A 27,660-nucleotide genomic window follows, 5' to 3' on the forward strand; every position below is an offset into this window, starting at 1 on the left:
GATATTTAACAATATTCTTTATTATAGGATAGGAATCCAATTTTTGTGATATTCAGTGAAATGTTATGCTCATTGGAAAGCTCTTCTTTTTCATTTTTGCTTTTTCTGCTTTGCTTGTCGATACTTACGGCCTGATCACGACTTGGGCGGTAACGCCGTTGGTATTACCGTCAGCGGTATTAGCCCTACTGCCGAACTCCCCGGCGCTAATAGCGCCGGATCACGAGTTCGGCGGTAATGCAATTCCCCATTCCCCATTGAGTCCATTCGGGAATGCCCCATTCTCCATTGGGCTCAATGGGGAAAATTTGCGCTCTTACCGGCGGCAGATTTCCCACCGGCGGTAATAGCGTGAATTTTCAGCGGATTTCCCCCCAGCCAAGAGCTGGGGTGAAATCCGCCGAAGTCCTGATTTGGCAGACCCTTAAATCCAGCGGTAATACGGATTTAAGGGTTACTGCCAAAGTCGTGATGAGGCCCTTAATCATTATTGCCATTTATGGTTTGTATTCAATTCAGATGATTGCTTTTTGTAATATGCTTCAAGTTGAGCTTGTTTTAAAACAATATTGCTACATGTTTTGTAAAATGCTGTTGAGTTTTTGTACAAAGAATTGATTTATGTTTTGTAATAAATGATGAAAAGTACTTTTGAATTCATTGTTAGACCTTATGTTCAGTGAAGTGATAAAACTGAGTGAAATGGCCCAGATAATGGTATAAATGGTATACATTCTGGGGCCCTATGTATATGTGATGTTATCTTGAACACATAGAGAACATTAGGGCATTATCTGGGAATATTGATTAGTACACCCAGAGAGGAGTGATCCTTGATCCCACGTTTTTGTGCTTTTTCTGTTCAGTTAAAACACGGGGGTTGCAGGTAATTCATACACCCCATCACCCATAGGTCATTCATTACCTGTGGGGACAAACTTTGCTGTTTTTTCTGCAGGTTCAACTCCCGGCAAGGTCAACTCAGCCTTTCATCCTGCTGAGGTTGATAAATGAGTACCAACACAGGTTGGGTGATATTGGATGTATATTTGTTCTATATGAAGCGCTGAAGCGTAGGTGCTATATCATAACACATCATTATCATTTGGCCTTGGACGTCTGCTTACATTCGCAGTAATTTGGTAATAGGGGCATATAGGTGCTGATATTAATAATACATATTGTGATCCATTCTTGTATAAATGTATATGACTTTACCGTGATATCGTAACCATATTTTTCATAGTGTACTTAGAAACAATGCTATGTGATGCCACTTCCTGTTTTGTCAAGGGGTGAAAGGAAGTGTTCCATCGCTTCCCGTGATGTTACTTTGGGGTGGGGTCAAATGACATCACTTCATAAGATGTCATCAGGGGGTCAAGGGCCATGTGATGTCACATCCGCTACCCCTGGCAATTTGATGAAATGACGTCCCTGGTCCTGTTATCATTAATCTCGTAAGATCTATTCTTTCCGTTCAGCATTTCCATTTCATGAAGCGATTTTTGTTTGTCTCCCCGGTTGGGTTATTTTGTTACCCTCTACAGTAGTCTCAGGCTTTTTGTATTTTTGTTCTTTCTTTGGATTTTCATTCATTGTTTCTGTTTTTTTCATTTTTATCTGATATTTTATAATATTACATTTTGTTTTGCTTCATACGCTCTCCTATTTCCTTTGGGTGAGAGGGGCACTGTGTAAATATTCAAATGAAAAACACTAAAATATATATATTTTTAATACATTTAGAAAGTACCAGTCGTCGTGCATATTTTGGAAAAAAAGGCAGGTACAACTTTTAGGGAATGCTGCAAATTCTCTTGTACGAACGTTTCTAAGGGGAACACTCCTTAAGGTCTCCCCCCCTGTGTGAGGCGTTTCCAAAAGTGGGAACTACCATAATACAGCATTTTCAAGTCACTTACCTGTCATTCTGTATCCCTAAGCAATGCAGTGTGTGCAACCTAGTGCTCTACTCCTTCTACCTCGTCAGAGAGCTAGAAGTAACTAGCCTGTCCTATGATAGTGCAAAAAATAAAAGGTTCATTATAACCGGAATGCAAACTGAGCTTTGGGTAAGAAAAGGGGGAGGGCGGTATTAGGTGAATCATGAGTTATATGAACTTGTTCTACAAAGAAAATAAAAACATGGGTAGCTGTAAAAACTGGGTTTTCAAAGAGTGTTGGCCTGCATGCACATAAAGGCCTGTGAATCCATAGTTGCAGGGAGGGTGGGGGTATCATGCTGTAACAAGAGGCACTCCTGTTCACAGACTTTGGAATTTGGAAAATAAACCTTAGCCAAATAGTGCAGCACAACTCTACTGAGGTCCACAAATCAGGCTAGATGTAAGTCATAGCTGCGAAGGCACTGCATTGAGATGTAAGTCATAGCTGCGCAGGCACTGCATTGAGATGTAAGTCATAGCTGCGCAGGCAATGCATTGAGATGTAAGTCATAGCTGCGCAGGCACTGCATTGAGATGTAAGTCATAGCTGCGCAGGCACTGCATTGAGATGTAAGTCATAGCTGCGCAGGCACTGCATTGAGATGTAAGTCATAGCTGCGCAGGCACTGCATTGAGATGATCAGCGGGGGATTTCCACAATCAGATGTTTAGACACCTCAATCAGCACTGCTGTTTGCATGACTTACTCAATGGTAGCAGTTCCTTCTGCTTAGAGATACAGAAGCCATTTCTCCATCAGATCCCTTACCTGCTGAGTTGTGTTGGTGGTAGGTGATCATCTCTGGTATTGTGTCGAAGAGATGCTTCTCTGCCAGGTAGCACTGGCCCTGCGATGTCTGGCACACAACGTAATGCCTGGTTAAGCCCTGAGGTTCCCTGAAACCATACATCCAGTCAACTACAAGACAGCACTACATTTGAGACTTTTAATATCACAGAAAGTAGAAGCCCTGGTTGGGACCCACTTTACATGGGGAACCATAAATCTTTACTCATACATGTTTGCACAATAGAATGAAGTCACGGTGGGTTTATACTAAGCAAAAACAGATCTATTTTCCCTCATGAATCACTCACCTGATCCTTCACAGCTCTCCTCAGATCATTAAGTCACCACACTTAATGAAATTCTATCTGAGACACTAGAGGCCCATCAACTGCCATACACAGTTCAATAGCACTCCCTGACAGTCACACATCTACACACTTACCATCACCATCTCTCAGCCACATTCACTTTCTCTCCACCACTTTATCCCCCTCACTTCTCTGCACTCTCACATTCACTCATTCACACTCTCGTTATCAGTCACCCACACTTCCCACACAGGACTTCTTTATACTCTCCCTATCCAGGCAAAGACTTTTTGGTAATCAAAATACTAACTTGCAGAGCATTTTACCTTTCACCGGTGTGGCAAAAAGAAAGACCAATCTAAGTGTGGGATATAAGATCCTGATCGATAGGGTCCATTTAAAGCATTGCAATACATTGAATCACATGCAAGATGTACACAATAGAGCTCAGGTTGCATTATAAAATACCATTTCACATGATTTCTTTATTAAAGCGAACACAGACAAATGAGAGTGGCTTTGGGGTATTCAGACACAAAAACAGCAGAAGCAAGGATACAAAAACGACAAAGTGATCATAGAGCTGCAGTCTGGATTCAATAGCTAAGGTTACATGACACGTTACATAGGAAAGCGAACATGTATTTTCTGCTGTAACATTTGTGCTCATCCAGGAAAGTTCACCAAACATGGCGGGCAATGGAGGTGGCTGAATTTGAACATACATTCAAAGTTTGGTGAAGTTTCACAAACATTTTCATGTGAAACGACTATGGTTGCCATAAACCCACAAAAACAGGCGTTCTGTAGGGATATCTCCAAATCATCCACGTCGACTTCTGAGATATTTGGGGCACAAGTTACCTTAGACCTTACCTTTCTCGGGTGCACGCAGAAAAAATGTTGATAATCAGATTAGCCAAAATCTATTCACTTTTTAAGAATATTATCAATATAGATGTTAAAACACTGTAGAAGCGTTATAGAAATGGTACGTGCTTTCGAGTATAGCACTTGCGCATACCAGCGGACACCATAACCTCCAACAATGCACTCTGAATAATAACCTCTGAACAGGCTCGGACTGATCTATAGGGCTACACGGCAAGGCCCGATCCAAAAGTGGAACATTCTAGTGTGGCCCAGTTTTTGGGGTCAAAGTGGGCCACTTTTTTGGTCAATGTGCACCAGTTTGATGAGTTACTTCACTATACGGTTGGTAGTTTTGACCATTGTTGCTGAACAAATATTATTTAAATGTTCCCAATTTGCATGACATTTTATGAAAAAACTCCTCGGGTACTAATCAGTCTGTCACAAAAGGAATGACTTGTCTTTTGCAATTGTGGGCCACTCTTTCATTGGTGCCTGAGACAATTTTATGCCCTAGTCCGACCGTGGCACTGAATATCACTTGAGCAAATATATTCAAAACAATAGCCATAGACAACGTGCACTGCATAAACACCGACACCGTGATCAACACAATGCGCTCGGATGTTATTCTGAGGGCATTGTTTTTTTTTGTGTACATTTATTTTATTTTCAAAACCAAACAAAACACCACACATTACAACTGTTTCAATACATAAAAAACATCTTGAAACCATCACATTTCACAGTGTAACTCCCCAGCCTCCCCCCTGCCCCCCTCAAACTAGAGCCGGTTCTCTCGTATCGTCTGCAGGAGCATTATCGGGTAGCGCAGTACTTAGGCACTCATCATCCGAGTCCTCTGATTCGTTATTACCCTGATGAGGGTTTGCCATAGAGGCCACCAAGTGCCGCCAGGCCAGCAGGGGCCCTACTTCCTCCTCATCCCCCCTAGTAACCGTTTCAAACCAAACTACAGATTCCGCCTCCGCCCATCTCAGGAGGTCCGCTCACCATAGTTCCACCCTGGGTCTCTGGGCCGCTTTCCAGCCCATAGCGATCCTGCGCTTGGCCAGGACATAAGCTAAATCCTTCATCTTGCTTACGTGCTTTAAATCACGGGGTCTGGGGAAAATCCCGAGCATGCATGACCAAGCTGATCCCACGTCCAACACCACTCCCCCACCAGCCAGTTTCGTTTTAACCTTATCCCAAAATCTGTGCACCTCCGGGCAAGCCCATAACATGTGTAGCAGCCCTGCATCCACCTCCCCACACCTGGGGCATTGCTGCGTACCCGAGCCCCCAAACCTTGCAATTTTCCCGGGAGTCAGATAAGCCCTGTGGGTAACATACAATTGAAGCTGTTGGAGTCTCGCGTTCCATGACACCTTTTTATGGTACCTCTGGGCCCTTTCCCATTGCCCGCCTGTCATGGGTCCTCCTACCTCCTCTTCCCAATTCTGTCTCAATTGGAGCAGCTCCTTCCCTGCCCTTGCCCTCAGGGGCTCGTATATCCTCGATATTTCGTGCCCGCCCTCCGAAACATCATACATAACTTCCAGGGAGGCATCACGGTCCTCAGCCAGCACTGTTTCGGGCCATCTCTCTCCGACCCGTTTCACAAGCCTAGCGTAGGTTATATATTGGCCTCTATGCACCCCTGTCTCTTCATGCAACCTCTGAAAGTCCAATGCCTCCCCTTCCTGCCATATGTCCCCAAGGGTGGCCAAGCCTACCGGTTCCCAGTATCTTCGGACCGACTCAAATAGTTGTGAGTCGTTCCCGCACAGCGCCACCAGTGGGGCTTGCTGGGAGTACGGCTCCGAATCCCCCATCATCCTCCATGTTCTGTGCCAGACCTCCCAGCCCAGCCTCAGTAGCCGCCCCCTGCTCACCAGTTTGTCCCTTCGCAACCACACCACTTCCCTCAAAAAGTATGGGGCTGAGTCTCCTCGCAAAAGCCTGGCTTCTGCCGAGCCTTCCGCCGAAAGCCACCTGGCCACATACAGCAGCTGCCCCGCCAGATAATAGAGTTCGAAGTTTGGCAGGCCTATCCCCCCCTTATCGCACGGGTTCTGGAGCTTCCACAGGGCCACCCTATTCCTGGAGTTACCACACGCGAAACCCCTACACAGACTATGAAGTTTCACAAATAGGTTCCTGGGAATCAAAAACGGGACATTCACGAAAAAATGAAAGAGTCTAGGCAGGACCACCATCTTGAGCAAGGCCGCTCTCCCCATCATAGTCAGGGGCAATCTGGACCAAAACACCATGCTGTTCTTGACCCCCTCTATTGCCCTCTCTGTGTTATGTTTGTGTTCCGCCTCGACCTTGTGGTAAATATTTACTCCCAAATACCTAAATGTCTTGATCTGCCATGGTATTGGCAGGATAGGCAGCCTCTGTAACGGGACATTCCTATATCTGCCCAAGGGAAACAAACTAGACTTTCTAGGATTCACCGATATGCCCGAGAGGGTGGCGTAACGGTCCATCACCTCCAACATGTACTGCAGATTTTCTTCTGGATAACGCAGATAAAGGAGTATGTCATCCGCATATAGTGATACCAGGTGTCTACCACTTACTGTACTACTACCCACCTCCCCATATTGTTGCCGCAGGTATATTGCCAACGGCTCTAGTGCAGTATGTATAACATGGGGACCAGGGGCATCCTTGTCTGGTCCCCCTGCTGAGTTGCCAAGCATCTGAGACTACGGACCCCGTTTTGACTCTCGCCATCGGGGTGCTGTACAACAACTGGACCCACCTGATGTATCCAGGTCCCATTCCGTATCCCCCAGGGCCGCTTTCAGCCAAGGCCACCGTACCGAATCAAAGGCTTTGACCGCGTCTAACGACACAATAGCCAACTCACCCGAATCTTCCTCGGTTTGGTCAATAATGTGGTGTAGCCTCCTATGGTTATCAGTGATGTTCCTGCCCGGGACATAACCCGTCTGGTCTGGGTGTATCAGCTTACCGATCACCCTCTTCAGCCTATTAGCCAGCACTGCCATAAGTATTTTACTGTCCTGGTTGAGCATGGACAAAGGTCTGTAGGACCCGCACTCCACGGCCGGCTTGCCTGGTTTCAAGAGTGGGATGATCACAGCCTCGCAAAGGGACAATGGAAGTTCCCCCTGCTCATAGGCCTCGTTGAACATGGCAAGCAGTGGCTGAAGCAGCTCCTGCCTGTATGTCTTGTAAAACTCACTAGGCAACCCATCCGACCCAGGCGCCTTGCACGTGGGCAGATTCTGAATCAACACCTCCAGCTCATCCGAGGTGACAGGAGCGTCCAACTCCGCGCGTTCTAGGTCGTCCAGGGAGGGCAGCTCTATGTCCTCCAGTGTGTCCAGTATGTCTTGACACATATCCTCTCCTGTGTCCTCATACAAGTGTCTATAAAACTTGAGGAACTCCTCATTTACCCCCTCTTGGGTGTTGCAGATGCAACCTCCCTCATCCCTAATCTCATTAATCACCGAGCGGGGGGTCTCACTCTTGTACAGCCAGGCCAGCAATCTGCCCAGCTTGTCACCCCCTGCGTGTAGTCTCGCCGTGTATTTCTTGTAATTTTGTCTACACAGCCTATCCCAGAGTGCACTGCAGGTTAGTTGTAAATCCTTTATCTTAGTTCTGTTAGCACGGGCGGTGTCCTCATGTCGTGTGAGGCCCTCCAGCTCCCGTTCCGTTTCCTGAAGTTCCTTTTCAATAACCCCCTGGAGCCCTTTAGATTTGGAGATAGCTACTCCACGCACCACCACCTTAAACGCTTCCCACAACGTTCCCACAGAACGTACGCTGCCCGTGTTTATGTTAAAATATTCCTCGATGGCATCCCTCAGATCCTCCCGGAACCCCTCGTCTTGTAGTGCCTCAGTACTAAGTCTCCATGTTGGGATCCGCGATCTGGGGGGTTGGTGTCGCCACTCCACCACCAAAGGCGAGTGGTCAGATAATACCCGGGCCTTGTATTCTGCTCCTACCATTTCACCCACTATCTCAGCTGCTACAAACACATAATCTAGCCTCATGTACAAGTCATGTGGCACTGCGTAGTGCGAGTATTGCCTGTCTACAGGATGCAGCCTTCTCCACACATCCTCTAAGCCTAGGTCCTCCAACAATGTCCCCAGCGCTTTGGCCGCCGGCGCCATTTTCCCCGCTTTGTCAACTGACCTATCCATTCTAGGATTCAGGGTGCAATTAAAGTCCCCTCCCCACACCCCCGCGCCCTCAGCCATTGTACCCAGTTTGCCGTAAAGGGACCTAAAATAAGCTGCAGTGTCGTGGTTGGGGGCATACAGATTTATGATATGCACTTCTCTATTTTCTAAGAGCCCTGTTACCGCCACCATTCTGCCCTCCGGGTCTACCGTCGAGCTAAGCACCTGTAACGGCACATGCGGCGCCACCCAGGTGATAACCCCTCTAGCGTACGCTGAGTACGTAGCCCCCACAACAGTACCCCTCCACTTTCTCCTGACCACCTCCAGCCTCTCCCCAGTGAGATGAGTCTCCTGCAGCAGGGCTATGTCAATGCGCATCCTCTTTAAGTACAGCATCACTTTGTTTCGTTTCAGATAGCTATTGAGGCCCGGAACATTCCAGGTCACTATTCGGAGATTACCCGATGCCATCTACTCGGTCTGTTCTCAACCCACCACTCCCTACAATGCTCCCTTTGAAGGTTCATTTTCTGACTCTCCCCTTTCCCTCTTCCAACAATTTCCCCCCTCCCTGTTCCCCAACTACACACCACAACACACAACCCAACCCCCGCCCGCCCCCTACCCCAACAAATGCCCAGCTCCATCCCTGGATCTCAGGCCCACCCGCGTCTGGTCCTGTCTCGTGACCGAGGACTAGGACCTCGCGGGGCGTCACCAATCTAACAGTGACCTAACTAAGTAAACAACTATTGGGGTCAAAGGGTGCCTCCCAGGAGCTCCCTGTTATCTATTGTTAGGAGAAGTGCGTCCAACGGAACCAGTCGGCTGATACCACGACTCACTCCCCACAAGCATAATACCACTCTATATTCAAGTCCCAATGTCTTGACTATGTCACCTCGGTGCCGCAGCAACATGCTACTTATCTGCCGCAGCTTCCATCTGGACATCCGATTCCTGAGGTCGGCCCTGCATGTCCAGCCAATCCATCGCCTCCGACGGCGTATCAAAGAAAAAGGATCTGTTCTTATAAAACACCTTCAGCTTGGCTGGGTAGAGCAACATGTAGCGATGGCCTGCTTCTTTTAGCCTTCTTTTTACCGACCCAAAGTTCATCCTGCTACGCTGTACAAGCAGCGTATAGTCCGGGTACGCCGTGATCTTTGCTGAACCCCTCTCAATTGTTCCTCCTCTCCGGAAAAATTCTAGAATCTTCTCTCGATCCCGATAATTCAGGATCTTTGCGATCAGTGGCCGTGGGGGGGGGGGGCTCCTGGGGCCGGTCTCCTTGTCAGGGCCCTGTGCACTCTTTCAACCGCGAACCCCTGGGTCAACACACCGCCAGTTATCTCCTGTAAGAGCAAGGTTTCCACGTATTCTGTGGGGTTTGACCCTTCCATTCCTTCCGGAAGGCCCACTATGCGGATGTTATTGCGCCTGGCGCGCCCCTCTGCTTGCTCCGCTCTGTCCTCCAGATTGCCCACCCGTTGCACGAGGGCATGGAGCTCCTTTGCATGCGCGGCGCACGCCTCCGTAGTCGGGGCCATCTCCTTCTCCAAGGCCCCAGTGCGCTCCGCAATCGTCCGCACATCCTGTCTCAGCAGGTTCACCTCCTCCCGGACCGCCCCGATCTTGAGGTCTAGGCCCTCCTCCAGCTCTTTCATAGCCAGGCCCACTTCGTCTCCCAGGCCACTTTTAGATCAGCAATCGCTGCCAACACCTCCTGGATCGTGCCCTGTGTGTCCGCCGCTGCCGCGGGGATCTCCTTACTTTTGCCCCCCTCCGCGCCCGGGGGCGACTTGGCATAGTCCTCCATCGTGGGCTGCTTGATCCTGGGTATAACCACTTTGGAGGACATCCTGCTATGTCGACTGGGCGGAAGCCTGTCGTGCTTCCCCCCAACACAAATGTCCGCGTGGTCACGAATCACCCTCAGCAATCCAGATGTGTGCTAGTCTCTCCGCTCGCACCTAGAGTGGGCTGTGTCCTCCCACGTACCCGTGCACTCTTGGTGTCGTAGCGCCGATCTCTGTCGTGCTCCTTCCGTGGCCAGTGCTCAGGTGCGCTCACCCTTCCTCCGCACTCTCTTAGTATCCCCTCTGCCGCAATCACAAGGCCATCCGGGGCTCAAAACAGTCACAGATGTGTTGCTCCCTCACCCAGGCCCAAGGGGGCCCCTATAGGCATCAAGGGACCAGTCACGAGTGGGTTATGTCCTCCCACATCCTTCGCCGCTGATGTTTCTCAGCCGGGTCCGCTCACCCGCTCCTCCTCAGCTGTCCCTCGCCAGACACAACACTGCTCTGCGGGCACACCGCTGCCCAGGATCTCTCCAACGGGGGCCTGCGCTTTCCTCCACGCCGCAAGCCCGGAACATCTCAGGGTGTCAACGCGAAGCCATCAAGCGGCTGCTCGCGCCACATCGACATGGACTATGTGTGCTTGTGTGCGTGCACTTTGGGCTCGCTGGTTGTATGCCCTTTCCATGTAAATTACTTAAATTGGGTGCGTATTTCACTGTGGTTTATGCTGCTTTACACTGTAATCCCATTTGCATGGAGTGGGCTTTCGTGAATGTGCTGTCCCACAATCAAACCAGTGTCTCACTCAAATGGGAGCCTTTAACTCATATTTTCCATAGATCTTCCACAGGATGGCTCGCCGAGGCACGCCTCAGGCTCAATTACAACGAGTCTGTTACACATGCTTCTCTCCCGGTGTAACATTATTGCTTATGCGCCTCGGGCGCGAAGCCATCAGTGCACTCCCTGGCCACGCTGTTACAATGTATCACGCTTGAAGTCCTCCAGCATTTGATCGTGCTCCAGCGCCGGCCCAGCGTCCACCAGCTGTTCACTTGCGCTCGGCGGGTCTCAGTCAGTTACCCACCCTGCATGCGCGAGCGCTGGGTATGCGTGTCTTCAGTTTCCTTCTGCCTGCAAGACCCACACGCGGTTTGGGCTGCCTGCCTCCTCTGTCCGGTCCTCAGCGCGCCAGCCCCCGCTGTTAATCAGAACTGGGTCCCGCCGAGCTCCCGTAGCATCGTCGTCGCGGCATCCCAATGCATCCCAGTCAGTCCTTTGTTCTTGCCGCCGCCATCTTGGTTTCGTTTTCCACTTCGGGGCCCGCAAACTTCCAGTGGATGTAACTTTGTTTCCTCGCCACACACGTGCCCCAAAAGTTCAGCGAGTGCGCTTGCCACATTCACAGGCAAGTGTGTTGAATTCCAGCGCCGAAAGGGATCCGCATCCGCGCTCTCCCACAGGATCATCTACGGATCAAGGGAGCCCCTCCGAAGCACGTCCTATTACATGGCCGTCCTAGCCACGCCCCATCTCTATTCTGAGGGCATTGTTGTTGCTCATGATGTGCTTGTGGCATGCGCTGGTCTGCGCATATGCTATACAAAAAGCTGGATATCATTACTAACTAGCACTCTTACTGTGTATGAAATATTTGCAAAATACAATTCAGCGCAATAGACATACACAAGACGCACGGCTTACGAGCCCAGAATCATCGCTCCGACTAAAACACGTGTAATAAAATTCAGCATAGACAGAGGGCACTGCCTACAAGTTCACACCATGAACAGTAACAATTTCACACAATAATATCATGTTTGCAATGCAATTCAGCAGACCAGCCAGAGACAAAAATACCAGGAAATCAGGGGGTTACTACCTATTGTGATAAATTGCAATCTGGCACGAGTGTAGAAGCCCTGCCTTTTTTGATTTGTATTCATTAATAAAATAATGCAAGTAATCCCATCTCAGAAAGGGTGATCTGCTGACCCAACGCCCCTTTCATAAACTCCATGTCGAAAGCATAGTGTATCCCTCTGCCCTGCTGCATCAGTAGCCTGATGTGCAGCACCTGCTACCAGTGGGACAGAGCAGGTCCAGAGGTCACAGGTACCCATTTGACAGCTGCTGTGACAGCCAAGTCACTTCAGCACAGAGGCTACATTTAAAGTCTACACCATTGTTCCAAAACCATGAGGAATTACTACTCTGGTAAACTTGCAATGAGGGGTTTCCCTACCTCAACCTAGGTAAGCTAAAGGAAGTGTCAGAATGTTCATCAAATGATAAAGTTATCTGTCCTTTGTCAAAACCTAACTCTACCCCAAACACTTAAACTAAAGAAGGTCTGAACAATGTCAAGTTCTTTCACCAGGATAATGCCTCCCTTCTCCTGGTATCTGGTGGTGATTCTGTACTATTAAAAGGACCAGGAGGAGAATGCCTCCCTTCTCCTGGTATCTGGTGGTGATTCTGTAGTATTAAAAGGACCAGGAGAATGCCTCCTTCTCCTGGTGGTGATTCTGTAGTATTAAAAGGACCAGGAGAATGCCTCCCTTCTTCTGGTTTGCAAAAGTTTCCACCCCTCCTGGCAGTTCTTGGATTGCCAACTTCCAGGAGAATATCTCCCTTCTCCTGGTTCAGGCTCTCTCTGTATGCAATGCATCTTTATATATTGCAGCCCGCTTTGGGCCTCCTTTAGATCTTCCTTGAAATCTACACCTTCCTGCTCCCGCTGAGGACTATATCTTCGTAAGCTTTTCTCAGCTTTGGCAGTGGTTCCCCACCTGCTACTGTAGTGAGGGAGATTGTTTCTCCAGTATAACCACCAGTTCTGTTCCCCATTAGCTTTGCTGCTGCACTGGGATAAGCGAAAATGCTCCCAAGGTCCGGTTTCCAAGTCCGTTCACCAGTAGCCTTACTGCTGCCACTCGGATGAGGGAGATTCCTCCCAGTGTACTGTTCACTGTTGCCTGCCCCAGTAGCCTCACCTTGGCCACTGGGACGGGGTAGATTACTCACAATGCACTGGTTGCTTCTCCTTTCCCCAATAGCCTCACAGTTGCCACTGGGACGAGGGAGATTACTCCTGATGCCCTGTTCGCTTCTTCTTTCCCCAATATCCTGACAATTGCCACTGGGACGAGTGAGATTACTCCTGATGCACTGTTCACTTAATCTTTCCCCAATAGCCTCACATTTGCCACTGGGATGAGGGATATTACTCCTGGTGCACTGTTTGCTTCTTTTTTGTATTTAATAATTAAAGTGTACATATTTTTAATGAACCTTTATTGAACATTCCCTTTATTTTGACTGTTATATCTCGCTCTTTGAGTTGCTACTTGACCACATTAAACCCCTTCTTGAGAGTATAGCCTTCCCTTGGCAGATGTTACCACAAAAAGCTAAGGATATTGGTATCACCCTTGTTTTGTAGAAGTGTGAGGGCTGAGTAGGTGGTTTAGCCACTACTCACCCTTGTACTCCTGCAGGTCAGAAATAATGTATACACACCTATATAAAGGTGAGGTCTATGAACATTGGGGATCCCACCAATAAGGTACAAACACTCAGCACACATAAAGTATTTTCCTAACCCAAAGTCCATCACATTACAAATTAACCCATAAATCAGTCTCTCAGCCTTTTCCCTCATCCATATTACCCATGTTTTTCTCCTTGTCCTAGTCTCTCATCCTAGTCTCCCAGCCTAGCTTTAGTACCTCGTCCTAATATCTTGTCCTGGTTGTGCTATGTTCCTATGCTTTTGTGTTGTTCCAATTTTCCACAGTAGTAGATTGTAAATGCTGAATCCTTTTCCGAGGTGTTTTATGCTCCCTCCCGTAGAGAGGGAGTGAGGCAGGGTTAAATGATTGTATTAGTATAGATGCATGTTCACAGTCTCTCGTCCAACACCCTCATTGTAGTCCTACTCACTAGACTGTCATCCTAATCCTAATTCTAGTCTCTTGTCCTAGTCCCTCAACCAAGTATCTTCTCCTACGACCTTCTGCTTCATCCAAGCACAAATTCTGATACTACTTGTTGTCCCACATTAAAGTCGTAGTCATAGGGCCTCATTATAAGGCTGGCACTCCCGGAATGAAGGGGACCGGTACAGCACCGGCCCCCTTCATTCCGGGAGCGCCGATTACAAGCTTCCCATCGCAGGACCCGATTGCACGCCTGGTAAAGCCAGGTGTGCTTTCCGGGTCCCACGAGGGGAAGAGGGAGGTAATAACGGGCAAGTTGTACTCTGCCCGTCATTACCTCCCTCCCCATTCCCATTGAGCCCTATGCGGGCTCAAATGGGAATGGGGATGGGTTCCTGCATGGAGGACTTACCGGGTCCTCCTATCTCGGAGTAACCGGGTAAGTCCCCATTGCAGGAACCCGGTAAAGGAGCCATGGCTACCTCCATTCTCGTAATGAGGCCCATAGTCTCTCTTCCTAGTCCCAGTTTTGCTGCAGAATGGGAACACGGAGAGGCATCATGTCTATGCTGAAGTGCTGGCTGACACACATGGGTAAACGGAGTAGGGCTTAAAGGGCTATTTGAAACCTCTTATCTGGGAATCCCGACCCCAAAGGGAAAAAAACAGGAAGGGATTGGCCAGGAGAATCAGATGAATGCGGAAACATATTGGAGGGTGAGGAGGTGACTAAACCGAGCAAGAGGCCCTATAAAATGGAACAAGCAGCAGAGGGAAGTGCTGATTATTCAGGTGAGGTCAAGGGATGAGCAGGTGGACTAAGAGACCAGGCGGTGGAAGGAACAGAGTGTGGAGGAGACTAACAAAGAGTGTTAAAGTGCGGTATGGCTTGGTGTGAGAAAGTGGTACTTGTGTGTGAGAGTGTATTTATGGTGAGCGAGGAGAGTGATTGAGGTTAAATGCCAGGGTATGGCAGTAAGTGAGAGTAAGTGAGAAGGATGACTGGGAGAATACAGGAATTGTAAGTTTTAAGAGAATTAGGTTAGAGTGTAGTGGAGAGTAGAGGGGAATAAAAAGCAGTGGAGAGTAGGGGGAGTCGGGAGTCGATGGAAGTGTAGATCAGCGCAGAGTTGAGAGTAGTGGAGATCAGAGCAGAGTGGTGAGAAGAGAGGGTGTAGGGGAGAAGAGTACATGTCAGACATGATAAGATTAGAGGGACAGAGAAGAGAGAGTGTGTGTGAGAGAGAGAGAGAGAGAGAGAGAGAGAGAGAGAGAGAGAGAGAGAAAAGAAGTTGAGAGTGAAAGGAGGAGGGACGGCAGTAGAAGCAAGTCAAAGGAAGGACAGATATCAGGGCCAGGAATACAATAGATCAAGAGAAGCAGTACCAAGTGAGACCTGAGGAGTTTCAAGTACTTATTGTAAAGATCATCCATTTGTGGGACTTCAGGCTATGTTCCACCTAGAAAAACCCTAGTGGGAGTGACAGAAATTACACCTTTCCAAAGCAAGCATTATAGACAGTAGGGACTACTGATCTCTAGTTGCCACTGGGGATAGGGACGCCTCGCCTATGGAGGTGGGAAACCCATGCGATACAAAGGAGAGAGGCGGCTATTAGTGTGTCCTGCTATTCCCACATTGTAACTCTCATCTACTCAAATTGATCATTGTAAAACAAATAAAACCCTGAACCATCTCTGGAGTCATTGGCGTTCTTAATGCCATCTGTCACATATGTCTATCAAGCAGTGGTTTTGGCCATCTGATTTGTTCGGAGATGGGAGAGTGGCAGTTGACTATTAACTCATTCTGTATGTGTCCTTCTGGTATTTATTGACCAGCTGTCAGACAATCTGCAGCATATAGATAATGCAAAACGTCTTATTTTCAAGTGGGAGTATGGAACAAAGCAGGGACGTCATTTGGGGGTTGCCAGGGTAGCAACTGCTGTCCCTGGCACCCCCTTGCTACACCTAGATAGGTCCTTGCGACCCCTGGACCACTGGACAAATGGGCAGTGCCAAGAGCAGATATATTAATGTGTTGCGTCTGAGAAAGGCTGTTGTAAATGCAGCTAAATGTGCAACAGTTTTTTTTACTTGGAATCTAGATCTTGTTAGCTGGAGAAATAACAGGGATGCAGGAAAAACCATGATGCTGCCATCACTAACAGGTTGGCAGTCTATTAGTGAAGAATGCCTGAATGGTTGGGTTCAGAGGCAGGGCTGTCTGTGCAGCTCATACCCAGTACTGTAGCAACAGGAAGGGTATGGGGGTTAGGTCTAGCTAGCTGGTAATGGGTGAGCAGCCTGCAGTACTCACTGACAGTACAGCATGAACGCAAATCTCCTCAGTGTTTCTCGTTGTCTGCTTTGCACATCCAGTAAGCCATTGGACCTGTGATGAGACAGGTGTGCCTCGGTAGCTTCAGCCACCAATCCTGCCTGGGCACTGTGTGACCTGACTCAGATCTGCCAGACCTGCATCACAGGCACACTGTAGATAGATGTAAGTTGAGATCATTCATTTATATTTACATTAAGTTGCCCTAAGCCTTTGAAGTAAACCAGCTGTTGCTTCCTCAAGCAAAAATATATATATTTGAAAGGATATCTCAGGGTAAAGCACTTGCTTTGGGAACAAGAGGATGCAGTGCAACATGGGTTCAGTTCCTGCTCCCGTGGTTAGAAGCTGGAGCAGGCTGACATTAAGAAACATACAAAGGATGAAAGAAAATAATAAAATGGGCCTTTTCTATGGGTGATGTCATGGAGCTGATGCTGCTGCTGTGTAAATTAAAAAAAAAAAATCTGCAATTACTGTGACCTGCAAAACATCCTTCCCCTCTATCTCCCATCTAACAAAATAAACTGGTGAAGAGTTGTTGAAGTGGGGTCGGAGACTCTTTGTGTCGGAGGCGGCCTCAGAGAAACTTTGGTGCGGTCTGACGAGCGTTTCCTGCTAGGTTCTAGGTCCTTTCCTCTAGTCCTCCTCGTCCTCTGCCAGTGCCAATGTCTGCATAATGGGCGATGTCGCCTCAGCCAGCAGAAGATTTTCTAGACAGACAGCTGAGAGCCGCTCTGCTTTCGCAGACCCCCCTCCTGTTCTTGAGGGAGCACGGAGGAGGAGCACCGCCTGATGAGGTATTGCAAACACTGAGATCTCCGTGCTCCTAGCTCCAAGCCCTCTATTCACAAAGGGGGTCATAGGGCTCCCTTTACTCTACCAGTTTTAGCCGCTGTCTCCTACCTCCTACCTACTGTTGACGGCAGTGAGTGTATCCCGCACCCTGCAGGAACAGGAACAGGAGCAGGAATAGGAGACAGGTTGGGAGTCAGTCTATGTAGGAGCAAGAGGAGAGCCAGTTCCTGGTGTGGATAGGCTTTGGGGTGGGAACTGCTAAGCTGACTGGCTGCCAGTCTAGGCCACACCAGGACCAGGCAAAGTAAGTGTGCTTGTTATACATGCTGTGTGGGGGCTGGTGGTCCCTGTTAATAAAGCCTGTTGATAAAGCTCCAGGTAGTAACAGCCGATAACCCATAGCCAACGGATGATAGCTGTAGATAATTACAGTCTCCTAGTTTAGTCCCCGTCTTGTTTTCCCCCTGGCTTCCCTCCAGCCAATTTCACTTGTCTATTGTTTATCAGTGAAAGCAAGGGAAGGGAAGCAGCGACAATGAAAAAAACACGCAGGTAGGGTTTACGAAGTGAGGGCACCCAAGTGGGGAAGCGTTTAAGGTCGCCCATAAAATCTAGAGGAAAGCTAATGCTAGCTCTCCAATTGAAGAGAGCAAAAAAGGATGGCCCTACTGGCGCCCAAAGGAGGATTACCGGGTATTTTGAAGACACGTCTGTGATCCCACTGGCTTTGCCCCTCCTATTCCTTGCATCAGAGCCATCCAGCATGCTCCCATCCATGGATATCATAGGAGCCCGCTGCAGGGGGCATTACAGCCGATTCTGATCCCGTGAATCATTTAGACCACAGCTTGCCATCAATCGATTAAAATGGGTCGCTCCTTCGTATGTGGGAGAACCTAAGGCGGAACTCAATGGATTCTGCCCTGGCAACCTCTGCACCAGCAACTGGTGCAAGCATAGCATAGAGCCCTAATATGGTGGCAGCAAACTTAAATCAGGAGGATTCATTTCCGAACAGTGAATTCGTAGACATGGTGATATCCCTGCCAGTTCTGACAAGGACTGCCTGTAAGGAATTAGATGAAGCAGATGTTTGAACCTCCCCCCAATTAACTTTATTCTGTCTAAAATTGAGGCCTTATTTTTCCTTTGCTCAAAGATGGCAGCAGACCAGCAATCCCTAAAGTTTACAATAACAAAGGTGGCAGAAGCCGTATTGAACAACAGTCAATTTAACAACCACGGGTCCCGGGCTGCCCAACCAAACAGGGAAATTGGGAGGACATGCTTAACCCAGCATGATCCCGTTAGAGGTCCTGCCCCCTGTATATCCAAGAGGGTAGAGTTCCAATCTGAAAACAAAACCCGTCCAAAATCTAATGCCACGAATATATTTCTGCGTGTTGAGGCAACAACAGAGGAAGATCCGATCAAGGCCTTATGAGTGGAACAGCTGATGTGTGCTGGGCCACCCTGCGGGCAACCACTGTGACAGGGTCATTGTCCAGCATTTATCATTAGGAGAACCGGCGTGGATATCCCCCTGGAGGAAGAGGAGTCCTTGGTGGCTCCAGCTGGGGTGCCACAAAGACAGACATCGATGCCCCTTTTACACAGCGGCCACACACCCCGACGTTCCATCAAATGTCTATTACAATTGCCCAGGGGGATGGGACAACGAGGCAGGTGATCCTTCAAGGCCCACAATCAAGACAGGTCCATCGTCTTAATCCAAATCCCCCTAGCACTCGGCAGAACCAAAGTTTCACCAACTGAGTAATCGAGAACAACCTGGGTATGGAGGGCCGATGTCCATGTCGCAGCCTCAACCGCCCTCTATAGAGGGCCATTCTTTAAATCAACCTGGTGTAAATCAGAATTCGCAGCTCCATGAGGCGTGTGGCATTGGTGTACACAAAATCCACAATGAGGCACAAGTACACCTTCTGCTCTCCAGATCAGTGAGACTAGAGTAAATGGCACCAGGATACGATAGCCCATATTTGAATCGCTCCTCAATGTTGTCTCTTTGGAAGTCTATTCGCAGTTATCCTCAATATGTATCAGTCACATAGTCAGAATCCAACTGCCAAAGTGGAACAGTGTCTGAAATTGGGCTTTAATTGAATTAGCCTCACTAGTGGCTGTGACATTACTATCAACATGCGCAGGAACCTTACTGTTCATGGGCTTTCTTCTCTCAGTATGCCAATTGCGGCCCACAAAGATCCACTCCCCGCTAAATGGCATATCTGTAGCAGTAATGGAGGGGCCCTGCTCCACCCGCCCTTGCGCCTGTGTTGAGACACTACCAGCATGTGGGGGAAGTTCAAGGGAGATCCGCCAGCAACTGTCTGCTGGTCACCAGCAGCCCTTGACCTTTAGCCAACCCAACCCGGAGGAATTTAACTGACATGATGAAGGAATGTGGCCAGAGGAAGGCAAACAGAGATTGAACCTGCTTTCTTGGAACATTGCTGGCACGTATAGACATTTGGTTGATCCAATGTGGCCAGGTTTTATTGGTGGTTTTAATATAATTGCTTTGCATCCACTTATGTTATATAGTTACCAGTCCTTCTGCATCCTGGCCTCTATGGGTCCGAGAGGCAGGCCAAGGGGGCCTGCTGATCTGGATCGACTCTTCTATGGGCTGGGGGGTGAAGAGAGCACAGACCCTGTCCCAGGATGTTCTCATGTTGTACGTCAAATTCAACCCTGTAGAGACACTATGCCTAACTAATATCTATAATAGACTCACAGGCATACTAGGGATGTCATGTATAGAATCTGCCCAGAAGGCACTAACTGCCAAAGAAGCAGTGGGTCAACAATACTCTTTTCTGATGATAGTGGGTGATTTTAACCTGCAATTGGACCCGACTAAGGCGCTTGAAGGGTTTTGGGCAGACCAAGATGAAGCCTGGGATATCCCTGACCTGATGGCGCATGACCCAACCTCACTATACCCCTTGGCAGCTAACACAGGTGAATTTAGAGTTATTGAGAGGTATGAAAGTGACCACTGCCCGCTGGCTATACATTTAAAATTAGAATATGAAGACCCTCAAAGGAAAGTCACCATGAAGAGACCCACTAGGGATAAAGTCCTTGTGCGAAGACCACTGAAATGGGCCAAATGTTCTAACTCCAAAACTGAAGCATCAATTTTTGTGAACCTTAAAGTAATCTGTAATCTGGAAAGTAATTCCTTTGGGGTTTTGGACCAGTTTGAACTGCTGAAAACAAATGTGCAATCATATCTTTCAGTGAATGGGGCGATACATAAGAGCAAACCAATCACTGGGGGGGCATGGTTTGATGGATCTTGTAGAGAGGCAAAGAGAGACACAGAGAGACACAGAAAAAGGCCTCAGAGATCCCTCTGGGATTGATAGACCCCTGCTCCCTTCACTGAGAACCAACTACAAACCCCCACTCCATGGTAGAAAGATCAAACATCTAAAAGGGAAATGGGAGGGATTTCACAATGCCTGGAAATCGAGAAACAATGTTTTGTTTTGGAAATTGGTTTCGATAGTGATCTTAAAGGGTACCCCAAGAACACTGATAGTATTGGTGAGGATAGATGGAGGAACCACTTTAGTGCTCTTTATGCAGCAGATCCTATTTTTCACCACGCATTGGTTAGTGAAGGTGGAATAGGCTCCAGCTCTTTGTCTATTACCCTGCAGGCTGTAGTGGAAGTCTTATCGTCTTCCAAAAATGGTAAGGCGGCTGGTCCAGAATTAATACCAATGGATTTTTATAAGGAGGAGTTAGGCACCTGGGCGGCTATATTACTCCAGGTGTTTAGAGCAGTGATAGTTACAGGCAAGGTCCCAGACTCATGACGTAGGGCAATTATTATCCTGGTGTAGAAGAAAGGAGGAAGGGATAGTACGGCCAATTTTAGACTGATACCCCTTTTGGACGGGCTGGGAAATAGTTTGGAAAAATAATCCAGAAACACCTCCAGACATGGGTGGACCAAAAACGAATGATAACTGTCCACCAAGCAGGGCTCCGAAAGGGTCGGGGTTCTATAGATCAGTGTTTCATGTTATTTCTTATTATTCAAAAATATACAGTCCTATTAAAAAGGCATTTATATGTATTATTTGTGGACCTCAGGACAGCATTTGACTCTGTGTCCCGCGAACAGCTATGGAAGGTCCTAGTGGGGTGGAAAGTACTAGAACATCTGATAGGCATTATATCAGCCTTATATTCAAGCACGGTGTCCTGTGTACTTTATAACCTGGGCCACAAAGAAACCACATACTTTGAGGCCTCATTCGGAGTTAGGCAGGGCTGTTCCCTGGCCCCCCTCTTGTTCAACTTATATATACAAGGAAATGTGGATGAGTTGGTGAGGGGGGACCCCTGAAACTGGCTGCAGCACATTTCCTGCACTATTCTATGCGGATGACGCAGTGCTAATAGCTACGACAGCGCAGGGATTAAAGGATTCACTCGCAATCTTTATAAAGAAAACTGGGGTGATGGGTCTTCGCATCAATACGGCTAAAACAAAGTTGATGATTATTAAACCAAAAGGTGGGAAGATGGTTGCCCTCCAAATTGCTATTGATAATAAGCCAATAGAACAAGTCGATAGCTTCGACTACCTGGATGTGAGAATTTCAGCTTTTTCCGGGATTTACTCACCAATTAGACAGGGCAGCCGCGACGCTGAACAAATACAGCGGTGCAGTTCTAGCTTTCTTTGACCGTCACGGGAGTGGTGCAATCTCACCCACATTAGAGCTATATCAGAGGCAGACCGTATCAGCTGCGCTTTATGGCATAGAGTTAGGGAGTTACGAGAACAAAGAGACCATTTTAAGAAGAGAAAATAACTTTTTAAAGAAATAGTTGAAATTACCGCTGAGCACACCACTGCACTCGTGCATTTGGAATGTGGTCTCTCGCTCTGAGTTTAACTATCATTTATCGGCCTATCTCCTTGTGAGTTAGACTGTGGACCAGACCAGCCCTTGAACCATGTAGGAAGGCACTGATACATATCATGTCACTGTAAAGTGCAACCAGATTGAAATGGCTCTCCCATATAAAAGATGTACTATTCCATCTGAAAATGGGCGAGTTTTGGAAAGAGCCAAATAGGCTTTGTGATTTGAGCTTGGCACAAAGGAAGCCCCTAATAAAACAGAGAGTTAGAGAATCACTCCATTTTGAGGCTTCTAAGCTAAGCCTGGGGGCTGCTTACCAAGCGCAGAGACACATTGATGGTTTTAAATCATACCTGGATCAGATCAGGGCTGCCAATGCAAGATCATTATAAATGAGGGATTTGGCATACTGCCGTATCACTGCATTTACTGCCAAATGGAAGGGGTATGATGTTACCAGATGCCCACTGTGTGATGCCCAGAGGAGTCATTGTTGCATTTTATGTTATTCTGTAAACCATTCCAGCGGCTAAGGCTTAATATCTGAGACCCGTCCTTTTGGAAGCAGGGATCAAGTCATGGCCCAGTGCCGTAGAATTGTTGGTCCAATCGATAAAACCACAAACTGTAGATGCTGTGGTCAGTTTTTTGTATAGAGCATGAATCCTGAGTAAAACAATTGTAGCTCTTGAACTGGGCAAAAGGCTGCAGCGATAGCTCTCCTGTTGTCCCAGTGATCCGTGTGAAATAGTTAATCACCAATTTGTTATGGTTGTAGTGGCTACAAAGCGAAAGGTTGGAATATTGCTTTTAGCAGACATGCAATCTGTTTGTATTTTTGTTTTTATGTGTATTTGTGATAATGAATTATGAGATTAATGTATTTTATTTTTTAAATATTTATCCTGATGACTTTGTCGAATAAAGGTCTTTTATAAAAAAAATGATGGGTTACTTAGCAAATAAGCAAAACATACAGGTGTTGGCTGGAAGGTTTCAAATCATTCATAACCACTGGGACAGCTCTGGGTTTGAGGTGTGTGCTTGAGGCTCAGTGTTATGGAGGCTTGTACTGGAGACTTAAGATGTTGTCCAGTGACTTACAGATGTTGGGAGAGAGTGTTTGAGATGTAATATGTTGTATGAGAGTTGAAATGCATTGAATGCAGATATAAGATATTTGAGGAGGGTAATTGAGACTCACACTGTTAGGGTATTGAAAGAGGGTACTGGATACTTACTTTACTAATTTACTTGAGGTTGATGGTGCTGGAGAATGCTGGGGACTTAAGTTGCTGGAGGGTGGTGGCACTGTGTAAAGATGAAGTTGTTGGAGCAAGGCATTGGAGGTGTGGGTGTTGGAGGGTGGGAGTGGGCATCAGACATTTAAAGCTGTTGACCAAGGGTCCTTAGCAACTCGCAGTGGATGGTGGGGTGCCTGTGGTGAAAAGGGTTGGGGGATATTCAGGCTCTGGGTGACTTGTGGGAGTGGGTTGCTGTGCAATGGTTCTAAGTGCAATATTGACACGAGAATACCTGCACGTGTTGTCCAAGTGTAAGCGCATTAAGTGGTACAGCCTATGATTGTCTTCTGGTTGGACTTGTGTTGGTCAGTGGCTGTTTCCAGTCTGTGGCCAGACAATTGGCAGGCATTGAATGTCTGCACTTTTGGGTTAAGGCCTCTTCGAGATGCTCTGTCTGTTTACAATTTAGCCCAAATGATGTACAAAAGCCAAGGTTGTTGGTTTGGACGTCTACTTACATTCACAGTAATTTGGTAATTCGACCTTTACACACTGATATTAATGCTACATATGGTGATCCATTCTTATATGAGATGTATATCATATTACAGTGACATTGTAACCATATCTTTCTTAATGTACTGAGGAACAGTGCTATGTGATGCCACTTCCTGTTTTGACATGGGGGAAGGTTGTGTGCCATCACTTTGTGTGATGTCACTGCAGGACGGGGCAAATTACATCACTTCATGTGATGTCATCAGATGTCAAGGGTCATGTGATGTTACTTCTGCTAGCCCTGGCATTTTGGTGAAATGACATCCCTGGACAAAGTGTCATGTACTCACACATTATGCTGTATTGTTTATTTTTATTTTTTATGTTATTGTGTATTTGTAAGGTGCTTAGACATCAAGTAAATTGTGTTTCAGAGCACCCACAGGGCAACAGGGAGGGGACATGGGAGTGAAGAACAAATACAACAATGAAAGATAGAGGCGGTCCGACTAGGCCTTGGAAGCATTCAGAATGTGCAATTGCAGAGAGAGAGAGAGAAGGGATGTGGGAGTGGGGGGTGGGGGTAGGTGCTAGGTGTATGAAAAGCCGGGAGTGTGCAGCTGTAAATGACGTGGTGGAGTGGTCAACAGCAAATAAAGTAAGTGCAGTCCTGTGGTGACATAGGCCAGTGGGTGTCAAGGCAAAGTGCTGGGGAAGTGAAGGCTATAGGCGATTGGGTGTGGAAGACCAGGACCCGGGAGGACATATAAGGGCCCTGGTCACCAACCTCAGCAACTGTGGGAATTTAACAGAGGAGGGAGGAAGGGAATGAGGAGGTGAAAAGGTAAGCCTTGAGGAGCTTCCGTAATTTGAGGAGATCCAGCTCAAGACGAAGAGGAAGAGGGAGGCTATTCCATAGGAGGGAGCCTGCTGAGGAGAGAGATCGGCCACCAGCTCGCTGTTCAGCGAAGCAGTTAACACACACAGAGTTGATGCCGGAGGAACGTTAAGATCTGGAGGGAGGTTATTTAGTGAGAGCAGGTTGTCGATAGCGTGGTCCCCGGCCCCAGACAGCTTTGTGGATGATGCATGGGGATTTTAATTTGATCCTTGCAGCAACCGGGAGCAACTGGAGAGTTTTTAGGGCTGGATAGATGTGGTCCCTGGGCTTGAGGCCAAGGATAAGTCTTGCAGCCTTATTCTGGATTAGCTGGAGGGGTCGTAGAGAAGAAGGTAGATTAATGAAAAGCCTATTGCAGTAGTGTAGCCTAGAGAAAACCACAGTTCTAGAGACATTGAGCTTCTGGGGGAAGTGTAGAAAGGAGGAATTACTTTCAGGAGGTGTAGTTGAAAGTGGGACTTCTTGGCAAGATGCTGAATGTGAGGGATGAAGGAAAGAGAGGAGTCGAAGAGGGCTCCAAGGTTTCTAGCTTCAGATGAGGGAGAAGGGGGGAGAGCCCATAGAAGATGGCCAGAGTGAGTTTAGCCTATACACTTTAATTTTATCTTCTGATCTTGCTCTCGGTACACAAGTCTTGTGCAGTTACCGTAACAGTTACCATGCCTAGGGCTTTCACAAGCAATTGCTTGAAACATATTTATTCTTGCTATATTTTAACGAGCGACCAATGAGAAACATTCAATAACCAACAATAATTTCTAAACATTTTTACCTTTTATTTTCAAATTATGTCGTTTGGACAGAATTATTTTGCTGAATATTTTAAATGAACTATCCAAAAGAGATATAGGTCTAAAGCTAGCCGGGAGGGATCTATCACCCTTTTAAAATTGTGTGAGAGTTTCTGCAGTTAGCCACAAATCCCAGAATTCAAGGTTAGCTTTGAACAAACAAACTGGTACACAATCAATGCCTTGGCTTTTATGCACCCTGGGTGTCCCAAATGCGGTAGTTAAATCAGTTAAGCATTTCAACAATCATTCATCAGAGATAGGTAACAGATAGATTGACACTACCCCCCCCATCTTATAACATATCCATATCATTAGGGTCATGGCCATACAATCTCAAGAAGTGACCCAACCAACCCTTCTCCGGAACGCTAGTCTTAATGCTGCTGCCATTTATCTGCCTTGGACCATGTCCTATGAGCTTCCAAAACCTTTCAGAATTATGTGACCCTGCAGCTCCAATAAGCTCCTACCAGACGGCCTCATTCAGATCTCATTAAAGTGAATTGGGCATATGCAGTGCTTCTGGCAGAACAAATCAGCTTAGAATCACATGGCATTGCTGTCAGGCCTAGCAGTAGTTCAGACTTCGCTAACCTACACGACAGGAGGCTCAATAGGACAGGTAGTTTATGCCCCTAGACTCTATAGTAGTGAAACAAAATTCTCACCCAGAATCCTTTGGGAGAGGCAGGATATGTTCCCAGCTAAGCAAGGTCCTGCCTCTCTGATAAATGCCTATTTTCAGTTAACATACTTTCAGGGATAGATAGCCCATGAGCGCAAACACCAGCTTCAAACGTAGATAAAGCAGTAATGACATGGCACAATGAACACTGCCTTACCTGGGAATTATTTAGAAACCATTGATATATCTCCAATGCTTTATAGGAAATACATGCATAATCTATAGTTGAGTTGCTCCAAGTTGCATGAAATATTAGCCTACCTGGGCTAAAGTAGGGAGCATGGACATTCAAGGACCTAATCCGTTGGTCCACCTATCAGCCTCTGTGTACCTGTACCACCGTCGATCATTACGGGTGATGGATTTAATTGGCCTACAGTCGTATAATCATCAAACGGGGCGGCTGCTTATCCACCCCACACCTTCCGGTTCAATACCCCTGCTTAAATTATCATAGGGGATCAGCCAACAAAATCAGAATCCCATTCATGCAGGAGGTTATAACACTTCCTTTTGCTATCTGGGCCTGCGTCTCAGCAACAATGTATGTCACAGAGGCTACCAAAACCGGAGTTTCCTAACTTAACAATGTCAAAAATGTGGAGGAATGTTATTTTCAAAGTACAATGTAGCATTCAGAGCTAATAATACACACATACCACCTGAATTGCGCTCATGAAGGCTTTTGGGGCAACAATTGATTAATACTCACCTCAGTAGGGTGTTTCAGGGGGCCCACGCTCCTTGTGATAAAATTGCATCATAATCATTGAGGAATTTTAATAAAGGTTCATCTTGCACTTTATTCCATATCCCCAAAATGTTCTGGGATAACACATTTACTTTCAGTTTCTCCTGGAGCCTGTTATTTCCGACCAGCATAGTAGCTGCCTCTCCAGGGGGCTATGAATAAGAGGCAACACCTTGGTAGATGGAAGCTGACACATCCTAATAGAGATCAGTCCACATCTTCCAATGAGGCTTGGGTTGGGAGGCGGTTAAGCGTTGATGCGGGGGGCCTGACTCTGGCAGTGCTTTAAGAAGCCCCTTATTGGTCAGTTTGACATTCTGACGGTAAAGAAAATTGATGGAGCAATACATGTTGCAAACAGCATACTGCTGCTAGAGTATAATTTAAATGGTTCCTAGCAGCCCCAAATACCCCGAATATCATTTGGGGAATAAACAATACAGTTTGGAAGGGAAAATGAAGAAGTTGGGTTAGGATAGGAAGAGAAGGGGAGCCACGGAGGTGTAAGAGGGGGGGTTATGAAGATCTCTCCTGAAAAAAGAAGGGAGGCAACAAAATAACAGTCAACAATATTTATGCTACAATATTCAGTAACACTATATTTAGTGGCATGGAAACACGCCCTGGATCCACAACATGGTACTTACGCTGTCGACTTGGCATACACCGAGACTGTGTATTTCCCAGCTTTGCTGGACTCTCTGACGATAAATCCACCTTCTTTATCCTGAAAAACAAAAAATATGACAGCAGTCACCACTTACAGGCCACTAAAAGGCCTGAGCTCATTAACAGGCGCTATTCATGATACATTTCAGGACTGTGGTCGCTGACGTTTGAAACTATTCTTATGTACCTTTAATGTGGTTACTAGATTTT

General features: G+C 47.2%; 1 protein-coding gene across 5 annotated transcripts in view; it reads right to left on the reverse strand.

Annotated features, from left to right (window-relative positions):
* Positions 1–27,660, reverse strand: part of BTK (Bruton tyrosine kinase) — an 805,015-nt gene that overhangs the window by 189,048 nt on the left and 588,307 nt on the right. For all 5 annotated transcript variants that reach the window (XM_069613032.1, XM_069613031.1, XM_069613033.1 and 2 more), the window contains 2 exons: positions 27,429–27,508; positions 2,719–2,846 (listed from right to left, as the gene is read on the reverse strand). In XM_069613032.1, the coding sequence (XP_069469133.1) occupies positions 2,719–2,846; positions 27,429–27,508 (208 nt within the window). The remainder of the gene's footprint in view (positions 1–2,718; positions 2,847–27,428; positions 27,509–27,660) is intronic.

The sequence above is a fragment of the Ambystoma mexicanum genome, chromosome 5p, assembly GCF_040938575.1.
Source record: "Ambystoma mexicanum isolate Mex_15411 chromosome 5p, UKY_AmexF1_1, whole genome shotgun sequence".
Taxonomy (NCBI): Eukaryota; Metazoa; Chordata; class Amphibia; order Caudata; family Ambystomatidae; genus Ambystoma; species Ambystoma mexicanum.